The following is a 13,444-nucleotide window of genomic DNA, read 5'->3' on the forward strand; positions in this document are numbered from 1 at the left end:
TCCCTCAGATGGTCACGTCGCACATCGAACCTGCTCAGACACAATTGCACTTTAGACTGTTTTGACTGTTTCACTGTTTTACTGTTCTTTTTATAAATCATGTTTATCGGGGGTATCTAAATCTAAATTTTATTAGTTGTATATGTATATGACATCGGATGGAAGCTGCATACCAAATCTCGTTGCACATATGTGCAATGGCAATAAATGATATTATTATTATTATTACCTATGCTCCTTTCCAAATTTGTGCATCATTTTCAAATATTGAACAATCTCCAGTACCTGTATCCAGTAAGTTTTGATGCACTTCATCCAGTGATGAACTTCTTTGGTCTTCCACCATGCTAACAGGCTAAATTGATGGAAGAAAATTAATTAGTCTCTTCAACATGTACAATTGTTTTTTAGATATCAGTTAATCACACTGCCAAGTAAACAGAAAACTGTGTCATATCCTCTCTCAGCACTGGGCCAAATTCTCATTATGCTGTAACTTATTACTCTACAAATAAGAAACATCATAATCTTACGCCTTGGGTACAATCAAAATTATCACCCTGATAATTTTAAAGTCATTTTGTTCTTTACAAAAACAGTTGCAAAGAAATATGTTCAGCCAACTATTGGCTTCCCAGAATAATGCAAATGGGGCCAAAAATAAATCCTTTGTCTGTATCTTTTCCAAAAGAGTAAAAACTTGGATCTTAATGTGTGGCCATTAATACGAGTTCTCAAAATAAAAAGGAGAGAAAATGAATATCATATGATCCTCCACGGATGCAGTGTGTCACGGACATTGGCCTTAAGTATTTTTACAATACTGTGTGCGTGTGCGCGTGCGCGTGTGTGTGTTAAAGAGGAATAAAATCATGCACAAATCTACTGATCGTTAATGGTGTTTCATCTATTGAAGTTGAAAAGAAAAGTTTGTACAACTGTAATCAACATGCACAGTTCAAGTTTCATAATAGGCCTGTTATTTTATTTTATTTCTTTCTCTTGCTCTATAAATTACAGCTGACAGCTCAATGCCTTATCCAAGAGAAAATTAAGTCCAGATTTACACAATGCAGTACTTAGGAAACCACTGGCACCGCGTCCACCCTGAATTTTAGTCCTTCAAAGTTTGCTTCCATTATACCTTATCATAACCGATCTAGGTTATTGCAATATATGTCATGGGATATGTCAAATTGGCTAATTACTTACTTTTAGTAATATATGAATTTTAAAATCAGTTTGGTAAGATCTGCAAACGTTTCATTACTTTCTATCAAAGCTTTCAGGTCTGGGCATTGCACAATGCTCTGCATTCAAACTACATTAAAATACAGTTCTGAGTATCCAATACCACCATTCTTTGAACTCAATTTTTAATACAAAATACTTTCAAAGGTTAATTCCAATGATTAATGTGACACACAAATCAATTACGAGTATAATTGGTACAATCTTTAAGAATTTATTATGAGGGCCCCATAGTTTTGCCAGTTTACAAAATACCACAACAAGGAGCCAAGGTAAACCTTAATGTACTCCTTAAAGGGGATGCAGCACTTTGGTTTGTTCACAATAAATAATAAACAAGTAAAGCTGTTCATCTAATATTAAAACTTACCCCACAATAAATTCATAAATCAATTTAATGTCTTGACATAAACTAGCAGGTAAACTTACACTTTAAACATACATAAGCATCAGGACCTGGCAATGGGAGGTAAAACAACAAAAACAGACTTGGTTGGTAGTCCCCTTTCTGCGGAGTTTAATGTTATAATAGAGCGATTGTTCCTACTTTCTTTTTCTTTCTTTTCTAGGGTCTACTTTCTTACTTTACTTCCTTCTCTAACTTCTTTTCTAAGGGGCTTTCTTTTCCCAACACTCTCTTGCACTTCACGACTCTTGCGCACTTTCTTTACTTTCCTTACTTCTATCTTTTTCTTAAAGCTCAAAAAAATGAAGCGATACAAAAAATGTATTAAGATATATGTGTTGTGTATTATTGTAATTTACCGTACTTCTAATAAAAATATATTTTTTTTTTAAATAAACATACATAAGCAATGTTTCGGCACATTATGGAAAACATGCTTTTTGCATTAAATAATGCAATAATCCTAGTTCATCATCTGAGTTGTTCACCCATTTGAATATAATAATTGGGTGGCAGTTCCAAAGTTTTATTACTCAGGCGGTTTGATGGGCTAATGAATGTTCTTGTGCATGTGCTTATTGCTGGATAATTCAGCCTGGCAACAAGGCCCTTCCCTTTTACACAATCTATTGCACAGAGGAAATGAGACAGCTTCCAGAGGTGGGGTCAAGCCTGAGTCCACAGGGATCATGATGCATTTCCAGAGATCTTGATGCATTTGCTCATCAGAAGCACAGAGGATATACAATAGAAAATGTGGACTATGCAAGTGAGATTCATAATCCAAGTGTAAGGTTGGTTTTAAGAGAGTAGGGTTGTTAGTTTAGGGATACGATTGCAAGTCAGAGTCCAGCATTGTAGTCCAGAGAAAGGCTTGATAGTTGCTAAGATCAGTAATTGGGGACTAGGTTCACTAGCCGATGAGTGTTTGGTTGTCAGGGTAGAGAGGGTTCATCTAAGGAGGAGCCATCTTGTGGAACGGCTGCTAGCCAGCAGCCGTCCGTTTTAATTCGCTTTTTTTTTAAGTTTTTAGTGAGTCCTGTTTAGTGATGTTTGGAGAAATGGACTTTCTAATGTGGGGGGTAGGGGGCAATTTTATTTCTAGGTCCCTACCTGGTCGGTGAGGCAGCTTTTTCTCCGGGCTGCCCGTCAACCCGTTCTCGTGGCCTACCAGCGGGCTTGGAGCGCTGTTTCCTGGCGGGGACCGCCCAGCACCTCGCCCTCCGTGGCGGCACAGCGCTGGAGCGCTATCGTGGAGCGGAGCGGGCGATGCCTTGCCTGGGTCGCCGCGCTGGATCGACGCGCTGGAGCTCTGGTGAGCTGTGACCGCCGTGTTCAACACCTCTGGGCTGCGGGTCTGCAGTGCGGAGCAGGCGGCGCCGATTTCAACATCGGGAGCCTGGGAGCTCCAAACCGGCGCGGTCTTGTCGGCTTCGGAAGCCGCGGTCTCCAGCTAGAAAGCGGCCGTTCCAGGTGGCCCAGCCGCTGAGAGGACTCTCCCGATGCCGGGGCAAAATCACCACCCGGTGAGAACGGCCAGGAACATCGGGCCTCCGTAGAGGCAATTGCGGTGGCCTCAATAGGCCTGACTTTGGGGTGAACTTGGGGTTGGGGACTGGACATTGTGCCTTCCCCCACAGTGGTATCCATTGTTGGGGGGATGATTTTTTGTCTGTATGGTAATCCTGTTAGTCTTTGTCCAAGATGGCTGCCGTGAAGGGAGAGTGGACGCTGGCGCGCTTTAGCTGCCGCTGCTCTCTCTTCACATTGTGTTTTTGATTTTTGATTTTTGGACTGAATTCTGTTTTTAATTTGTGTTTCTGTGATGTCTTTATTATGTATTTTATTCTGATTATATGTTTATATTCCTGTTAATCTCTGTAAGGTGTCCTTGAGATGTCTGAAAGGCGCCCTATAAATAAAATGTATTATTATTATTATTAGAGGGGGTTGGAAGTTGGCTGGGTTTGATTGTCAGGTGGAGATAGGGTACGGTTTGGTTGTCAGGTAGAGGTGGGTGAGGTTTGGTTGTGAGGTAGAGGTGGCGTGAGGTTTGGTTGTGAGGTGGAGGTGGGGTGAGGCTTGGTTGTGAGGTAGAGGTGGGGTGAGGTTTGGTTGTGAGGTGGAGGTGGGGTGAGGTTTGGTTGTCTGGTAGAGGTGGGGTAATGCTTGGTTGTGAGGTGGAGGTGGGGTAATGCTTGGTTGTGAGGTAGAGGTGGGGTAAGGTTTGGTTGTGAGGTGGAGGTGGGGTGAGGCTTGGTTGTGAGGTAGAGGTGGGGTGAGGCTTGGTTGTGAGGTAGAGGTGGGGTGAGGTTTGGTTGTGAGGTGGAGGTGGGGTAATGCTTGGTTGTGAGGTAGAGGTGGGGTAAGGTTTGGTTGTGAGGTGGAGGTGGGGTGAGGCTTGGTTGTGAGGTAGAGGTGGGGTGAGGCTTGGTTGTGAGGTAAAGGTGGGGTAAGGCTTGGTTGTGAGGTAAAGGTGGGGTAAGGTTTGGTTGTCAGGTAGAGGTGGGGTGAGGTTTGGTTGTCAGGTAGAGGTGGGGTAATGCTTGGTTGCTATGTTTCGTTGTTGGGGAGTACAATTGGTAGTCAAGGTGGGGTCAGTGGTCTAGATCAGGTCACCAGGTCAATAGGTGGAGGTTGGGATATGCAATCATCGCAAGCTGTAAGCACCACGAAAGCTTGCCTCTGTACAGGGGCAGAGGATGGTTTGAACCAGGTAAAGGTGAAAGGAAATTCTGGAAATAGTCGCAGGCGGCCTTGCACATTGTTGGTAGGCCTTGCACATTGTTGGCTATAAATGGAAATGTCCAGAGATCTTGATGCATTTGCTCATCAGAGGCACAGAGGATATAAAATAGAAAATCTGGACTATGCAGGTCAAAAGATTGTTGATTGTGCAGATATATTCATACTGCAGCAGTGGAGACCCGGGTTCGAACCAGACTATGCTGTCTGTACAGAGTTTGTATGTTTCAAGAGAAAGTTAGATTTAGCTCTTAGGGCTAAAGGAATCAAGGGATATGAGTAAAAAGCAGGAACGGGGTACTGATTTTAGATGATCAGCCATGATCATATTGAGTGGCGGTGCTGGCTAGAAGGGTCTACTCCTGCACCTATTTTTCTATTTTCTCCCCTTGACCTGCGTGGGTTTTCTCCGAGATCTTCGGTTTCTTCCCACACTCCAAAAGGCGTACAGATATGTAGGTAAATTGGCTTGGTATAAATGTAAATTGTTCCTAATGTGTGTAGTATGGTGTTAATGTGCGGGGATCGCTGGTCGGTGAGGTCTCAGTGGGCCGAAGGGCCTGTCTCTGCGCTGTATCTCTAAACTAAACTAAAACTAAAATTATGTTCCCCCAAAAAATTAAACTTTCTTGAAAAAGCAAAATATGTCAAAATGTTTCAAAGCTCATATGGTTGATGTTGATAAAATGAGACACCTACCTCCGTTTGCTCTCGAATGCCAAATAAAAATGCGATTTTCAAAACAGAAATCTTCTTATGAAAATAAACAGATCCCTAGGGTACTATGCATCATATCCAAGCAATCTAATCTCACAGAAATATGTAATATCCCAAATATTGTCAAAGAACACTAAATGGACATTCAGTCCAACCCGGATTGTCAAAGCTGCCACAGCCAGACATAAAAACAGTTTTTATCCACGAGTAGTTGCTCTACTCAACAGCCAAAAATTTGTAGCCTCCCTTTGATCTGGTATTTTGCTGGTTCACATACTTGATCAATGGTGTTTTATCATTAATGTTTTATTATTATTAATGTTTAGCGTTTTCTGAGTCATTCGTAATTGTCACTGTATGTCATGTTGTTACTTGTGGGTGGAGCACCAAGGCAAATTCCTTGTATGTGAATACTTGGCCAATAAACTTACTTACTTACTTACTTACTTAAACTGGACGGTGAAGCAATAAATCAATTACCTTAATGCCGGCCTTCCCGTCGAAGTGTCCTGATGACTGATCAGTTTCACAGGTAGGCATCTCAAAACAAGATCCTGCTTGAAAATATAAGCAAAGTTTTTAGTGACTTTGGCAATTAAATGTTTAGTTATAACCTCTCAGAAGTGAGATGATACTACTGCTGGATGTCGTAAATATCACTACACCACAAATAAATTATATTGGGCATGCAGGCAAAGAATCTCACTGTGCCTAGTCACATGTGACAATAAAGTATTCCTATTCCTAAATTCACCCGCATTCCAAAACAAACCCCTGTTCCACCCTGCATGAGTATCCCATGAGTAGAATTATATTGAATTAAGAATTAATTTTACAACATTTAAATAGACCAGTATCAACAGTGTATCCATCCTTGTCTCATCTGACCCCCATCAACATATCAAATACATCCAAAACCACGTAATTCCTCTAGGTAATTCTACATTCTCAACACACCCTACTCCCCACCGGGTGGCGCCAGCAATGGCTACCTCGTCAACAGTCTGCCTGTCCTTGCCTTCTTTGCGCCCGTTTTGTATGTGTTAAATGAATGCTTTTTAGTGTTCTTTAGCTTGCTTTATGTGAGTTGTGGGGGGTGGGAAGGGGGAGTTGGGGGAAACTTTTTTCTAATCTCTTACCTCGACAGAGGTGCGATTTTTTTCTGTATCGTATCTCCGTCCGCATTGCGGCTTAACATCGTGGAGTTGGCGGCCTTTGCTAGAGATCGACCGGGCGCTCCATCGCGGGAGCCTGCGGACTTACCATCATGGAGTTTGTGATCCATGTCAAGGGTCGACTTTGGGGCTCCAACCGCGGGAGCCTCCGGTCTCTGGTTAGAGACCGACACCGGGGGCTCCAAGGGGGCTTCGACCACGTTGGGGCTTTGATCAACCCAACTGCGGATGGTTCAACTGCCCCGCCCATGGGAGAATAAATAGGAATGAGATTGGCCTTTATTGTCTTCCATCAGTGAGGAACATGGGGAATCCAATGTGGTGGATGTTATGTTAACTTTTATGTAGTTGTGTGTCTTGTTGCTCATTTTGTTAGTATGGCTGTATGGTATTTCGAATTTCCCTGTACCTTAATGGGTACACTTGACAATAAGCTGACCTTTGAACCTTGAGTTATCATCATGTTCTGCCCGCTGAGCTAATCCAGCATTTTGTGCCTATCTTCGGTGTAAATCAGTATCTGCAGTTCCTTCCTACACATTTTCTTACTAGATTCGGACTCCCCACAGGTAGAAGCATACTTCCTACGTGATTGCATCCCTTCACAACTTTAAAGATCTCAACCAGTTCAGCTCTCAGTCTTCTCTATCAGTCTGTCAGTCCTCACCCTGTATGCATGCACCTGTTAGTTCCTGCATGTAATCATTGTGCAGAGACCACTGCTGGGAAGTGCAGGTTTGGCCATTGCAAATCCTCCCTGCATTCCCTCTACTGTTTTTATTTCATTCTGTAAACTAGAAAAAATACTTCAAATTAAAATTTAATATTGAACCTTTTGTAGTTTATTATGGTTCTTATAGAGTACTATGTTTACATATCCTTTGTGCTACTGCAAGTTCCGTTTCCGGGCATATGACAATAAAACACTCTTGACTGTTGACTCTTGTACGGTAATTTTCAAAGTATTGTGACAATTGAATGAAACATAACAACTGCATGGGCAGTACCAAATTTGACTATTTACAGCTGATAGGGGACTTTTTGATGCATTTTACACAAACTTCAAGCTAACGTTTTGCACATACATATGGAAGAACGGTTTCGGCAACTCAAACACCCAGGCACAAAGGAGATTCCAAAGAGTGTTGGAATCTGCCGTTTGGTTACTGACTTTCTCCACCATCGAAGGCATCGATCGGAGACTTTGCCTCAAAAAGGCAGCACTCATCATCTAGGACCCGCACCACACTCTTATTTCACTCCCGCCATTGGGAAGAAGGTAGGGGAATCCGAGAACCGTGATCTCCAGCTTCAGTAACAGATTCTTCCCAACAACCATCAGGCTATTGAACACTGCAAACATAAAATAAACTACAAACTATCTTGGTTGCACTAGGAACTTTGGGTTTTCGTTTTGTTTTGCAGTATTATAGGCATGTTTTATTTATTGAACCATTTTTGTTAGTTCATGATATTATTGATTGAATACTGTGTTTACAGACCTGTTATGCTACAGCAGGTAAGAATGTCATTGTTCCATTTGGGCACATATGACAATTGAACACTCTTTACTCTTACTCTTGAGGTAAGCAATATTAAACTCAGTTTTAAAAGTTTTGCTGAACATTGTGCAATGCCTGGGACTGTAAAACTAATTTTGCAAATATGTTCTTTCATTCCTGCAGAAGAACATCGTATATATTTTTTAAATATTTCAGTTCTCTTCAACTTCCGTCTTTATATTTGCTCTTTACGCATGTTTAATAATGAGTTGCAAATTTCCGAAAATGATCATGCTGGAAGATAAGTCAGATAAAATCTCATCCCTGTGACCTTCTACGTTTAATGAAATGAGAACCGTAACCTACATTAGAATCACAATTTTATTTAAAAACATTGACAGGAAATGCCAATACAATGGCTCATACCTGTGCAATGATACTGATAATTAAATACAGAATTCTAGCCCCACTCTGTCAAAGTTTCCAAGGCCAATCAAATTAATTTCTTTGTTTTCCATGTCCTGTAGCAATGTATTTCTTTCTTTTTTTAATATTTTTATTAGAAGCAATGTACAATAATAAGACATGAATAGCATATTACATTTCATGTACAACTTCTTATTTTAAATGTAATAGTAAGAAAAAAGTAAGAAAAGCAAGAAGTAGAGAGAAAGAGAATATTATATAAAGTAGTGATGTTGTTAGTTCGTGAAAAAATAGAGAAAAAGAGCCCATAAAGCTGTAAAGCCCGAGAGAGAAAACAAAAAGGAGAGGTGAAAATAAAATAAAAAAAGAATAGAGAAGAAAGAAAAGAAGAAAAAAAAGACAAATTGAAAGGGATATACAATGAAAGGGATATAGCAATGTATTTCTAATGAAGATAGACACAAATGCTGGAGCAACTCAACGGGTCAGGTAGCATCTCTGGAGAAAAGGAACAGAATCGGAGTCTGAAGAATGGTTCTGACCCGAAATGTCACCTGTTCCTTTTCTCTAGAGATGCTGTCTGACCCGCTGAGTTTCTCCAGCACTTTGTGTCTATCTTCGGTATAAACCAACAACTGCAGTTCCTTCCTACACAATGTATTTCTAATTCCGCACTATATCTGGAATGAAATATTTGACACCAAAGTATATTACCTTACAGATTATGCAACTGGTGCTTATGGTTGGAAGTCCATCTTATTTTGTCCAATATTATTTCAGACGTATTGAGCTTAGAAGCTCGTCTCATGAATTCCATCCCACTATCTCCTTCCCCCCAGTGCCACAAGGGGGCTCTGGTTTCAGAAATAGCACTCACTACGTATAACAGAAATATCTGCCTTCCCAACAATCAAGAAATAGCCGTTAAAAGCAATCCCACCTTGCCTGTAGAAAACAGCTCATTCAAATCAGCTTTGTACATGAAACTATCTGAGATAATAGAGTAGAACCCAGAATCCCTCATGAGGTTAAACATTCTTTCTACATGATCGAATCTTAACCAAAATTCAATTACGTATTTTGTGTGCTTAGGGCATTTCTATAACTTCATTTCCAGTTCTTTACATGCATGAGTTATCATATTGTATGTTAAAATTGACAATCACTGATGCCAATTGACATACACTGAGGTTTGCACAATTTAGCTCAACAGCAAGCGAGATTGTCTATTTTAATAGCAAGAATAAAAAGCAGAACATGGTTTAATCAGAAAAGGATTGCAGACTGCATCCATTCAAAGGAATCACTGTCTTTTTTAGTTTAGTTTGGACATACAGCGCGGAAACAGGCCCTTCAGCCACTGCACATTAACACCATCCTACACTAGGGACAGTTTCTAATTTTACCAAGCCAATTAACCTACAAACCTGTACGTTTTTGGAGTGTGGGAGGAAACTGGAGAACCCGGAGAAAACCCACGCAGGTCCCGGGGAGAAGATACAAACTCCGTACAGACAGCACCCGTAGTCAGGATCGAACCCGGGTCTCTGGCGCTGTAAGGTAGCAACTCTACCACTGCGCCACCGTGCTGTGTCATTCTACATGAAACAGAAAGATACTGTGCAAGTACATCAAGCAACGACAAAAATGTGTCCGTGGGGATGCAGCATAAACGTAGGGAAGTACGGCTACTACTCAACAGACACTACATCTGGAGTGTTGTGTACAGTTTTAGTCCCTTTATTAAAGAAGGCATATACCTGAATTGAAGGTAATTCAGCAAAGATAACATTGATAACTAGGATGAAGGTGCTGTCCAATGAATAAAGATTGAGCAGCTTTTGCCTAAGTTGTTTGTGGAGTTTCAGAGAATTAGATGACTTCATTGCAACATGAGATTCTGAGAGAGCTTGGCAGGGTAGATTCTGAGACAAGATTTCACCTCATGGGAAAATCTAACATCAGTAAATAACAATTCAGAATAACTGAACGTCCATTTAAGATAGAAATGAAAAGCTTGTAAATCTTCAGAATTCTCAATCCCAGAGGAACAAGGCAGACAGATTTGAAATCTATAGAGGAGTCAAAGGTAATGATGAGGAACACAGTGAGGAAAGTTGAGCTGATGCCAAAAATAATTCAGCCACAAACTTATTACATGATTGTGCAGCCACCATGGAGCAGCCACCAGGGGCCATAGAAACATAGAAATATAGAAAATAGGTGCAGGAGTAGGCCATTCGGCCCTTCTAGCCTGCACCGCCATTCAATATGATCATGGCTGATCATCCAACCCAGTATCCTGTACCTGCCTTCTCTCCATACCCCCTGATCCCTTTAGCCACAAGGGCCACATCTAACTCCCTCTTAAATATAGCCAATGAACTGTGGCCTCAACTACCTTCTGTGGCAGAGAATTCCACAGATTCACCACTCTCTGTGTGAAAAATGTTTTTCTCATCTCGGTCCTAAAAGATTTCCTCCTTATCCTTAAACAGTGACCCCTTGTTCTGGACTTCCCCAACATCGGGAACAATCTTGCCATATCGCCCATCTTCTACTTCTTATGTTATATTCTTCCCAATAAGTCTTCAATGTAGGTGTTTAATGTTGGCTTCAGCCAGGATGTTATGCTGAGGCATGTCTGAGGCATCAATCTTTTTAAGGAGGAGTTTTGGTTAAATCCTGTCATCCAAAATGACTACCGCTACAATCAATACACCTTTCGCTGGAACTTCATAATAGTCCCCTTCCTGCTGATGTCCTTCATAGCGATTCAGATCTGTCTCCATCATTGCCCTCCTCGTTTCTCACTAATCATCTCAAATCTTCCTTCTGACCCCTCTTTCCTCTTCCCCAATTCTTCAATGAACTTCAGCTGAAGTCCCTTCAATCTCCTTCATCACCTGATCATTTCTCCCTGCTACCATCTTCTTTCCAACATTTCCAATGATCCCCGTCCCAACCATCCCAATCTTTTCGCTAGTAGTTCCTATCTGTTGCCGTCCATTCGCAGCTTCTCTCATCATCTTCCTCTACTCTCCCAAAGAGCTCACCCAGTACTATTCATGCCCTCCAAATGTTCTAAAAAATTAGCTCCCCCTTAGAATCATCACCCAGAATCATCCTAATTTGAGGAAGGACATCCTTGTGATTGAGGCAGTGCAGCGTAGGTTCACGAGATTGATCCCTGGGATGGCGAGACTGTCATATGAGGAAAGATTGAAAAGACTAGGCTTGTATTCACTGGAGTTTAGAAGGATGAGGGGACGCTTTTATAGAAACATATTAAATTATAAAAGGACTGGGCAAGCTAGATGCAGGCAAAAATTTCCCAATCTTGGGCGAGTCTAGAACCAGGGGCCACAGTCTTAGAATAAAGGGGAAGCCATTTAAGACCGAGGTGAGAAAAAACGTTTTCACCCAGAGAGTTGTGAATTTGTGGATTTCCCTGCCACAGAGGGCAGTGGAGGCCAAGTTACTGGATGAATTTAAGAGAGTTAGATAGAGCTCTAGGGGCTAGTGGATATGTGGAGAAGGCAGGCACGGGTTATTGATTGGGGACGATCAGCCATGATCACAATGAATGGCGGTGCTGGCTAGAAGGGCCGAATGGCCTCCTCCTGCATCTATTTTCTATGTTTCTATGTTTACTCTCTACAAACCATCTCTACACCCTGCAATTTGCTTCTCCACATCTCTCCAAGGCCAGTCCCAGCAGGTCTAAAATGCAGAGTTTCTAGAGCAAAAAAACAAACTGTTGAAATACTCAGCAAGTTGAGCAGTATCTATGGAGGTGAAGGGATGGTTGATGTGTTGATTTGAGACGCTGCATCAAGATAGAGAGGGTATAAAGAAAATAGCCAGTACACAGATGGATGGGGTGAGGGTGTCGGGCACCTCAGGCAGATGGCGCCAGGTGGAGTATTGTGGATAGGAAGTGTGAACAAAGGAAGAAGAATCTCATGTAGGAGAGGGAGGGTGAGAGGGAGAGGGAGAGGGAGGAGGGTGAGGGTGAGGGTGGGGGAGAGGGTGGGGGAGAGGGTGAGGGTGGGGGAGAGGGTGGGGGAGAGGGAGAGGGAGAGGGAGAGGGAGAGGGAGAGGGAGAGGGAGAGGGAGAGGGAGAGGGAGAGGGAGAGGGAGAGGGAGAGGGAGAGGGAGAGGGAGAGGGAGAGGGAGAGGGAGAGGGAGAGGGAGAGGGAGAGGGAGAGGGAGAGGGAGAGGGAGAGGGAGAGCCATTAATTTGTGTCTAATGGGTCTGTTTGCAGATCCAGTGAACTGTTTGAATGTGTTATGGTGCTGTTGCAACGTGACCCTTAGTTCCTTTTTCCTGTTTATTGTATTTGTATTCTGCCACTCAGGGGTTCAGTCCAGATGTCAATCAAGCACAAATTATTGACAGCCCCATTCTCCATAAATCCCTTCTCCCAAACTTCCCCCAACACCATACAGTGGCTTGCAAAAGTTTTCATACCCCTTGAACTTTTCCACATTTTGTCACGTTACAACCACAAACGTAAATGTATTTTATAGGGATTTTATGTGATAGACCAACACAAAGTGGTGCATAATTGTGAAGTGGAAGGAAAATGATACATGGTTTTCAAATTTTTTTACAAATAAAAAAGTGAAAAGTGTGGCGTGCAAAGGTATTCAGCCCCCCTGAGTCAATACTTTGTAGAACCACCTTCCGCTGCAATTACAGCTGCAAGTCTATTGGGGTATGTCTCTACCAGCTTTGCACATCTAGAGACTGAAATGTTTGCCCATACTTCTTTGCAAAATAGCTCAAGCTCAGTCAGATTGGATGGAGAGCGTCTGTGAACAGCAATTTTCAAGCCTTGCCAGAGATTCTCAATTGGATTTAGGTCTGGACTTTGACTGGGCCATTCTAACACATGAATATGCTTTGATCAAAACAATTCCATTGTAGCCCTGGCTGTATGTTTAGGGTCGTTGTCCTGCTGGAAGGTGAACCTCCGCCCCAGTCTCAAATCTTTTGCAGACTCTAACAGGTTTTCTTCCAAGATTGCCCTGCATTTGGCTCCATCCATCATCCCATCAACTCTGACCAGCTTCTCTGTCCCTGCTGAAGAAAAGCATCCCCACAGCATGATGCTGCCACCACCATGTTTCACAATGGGGATGGTGTGTTCAGGGTGATGTGCAGTGTTAGTTTTCCGCCACACATAGCGTTTTGCATTTAGGCCAAAAACTTCAAT

The 13,444-nt window shown here is 42.2% G+C and overlaps 1 protein-coding gene across 1 annotated transcript in view; it reads right to left on the reverse strand.

Annotated features, from left to right (window-relative positions):
* Positions 1-229: 229 nt before the first annotated feature.
* The window catches only part of LOC116971601 (rho guanine nucleotide exchange factor 28-like), a 144,314-nt gene continuing 131,099 nt past the window's right edge, over positions 230-13,444 (reverse strand). The window contains exons 8-9 of the mRNA XM_033018835.1: positions 5,600-5,673; positions 230-355 (exon numbers count right to left, since the gene is read on the reverse strand). Coding sequence (XP_032874726.1) covers positions 230-355; positions 5,600-5,673 — 200 coding nt within the window. The remainder of the gene's footprint in view (positions 356-5,599; positions 5,674-13,444) is intronic.

Source organism: Amblyraja radiata, chromosome 3 (genome assembly GCF_010909765.2).
Source record: "Amblyraja radiata isolate CabotCenter1 chromosome 3, sAmbRad1.1.pri, whole genome shotgun sequence".
Taxonomy (NCBI): Eukaryota; Metazoa; Chordata; class Chondrichthyes; order Rajiformes; family Rajidae; genus Amblyraja; species Amblyraja radiata.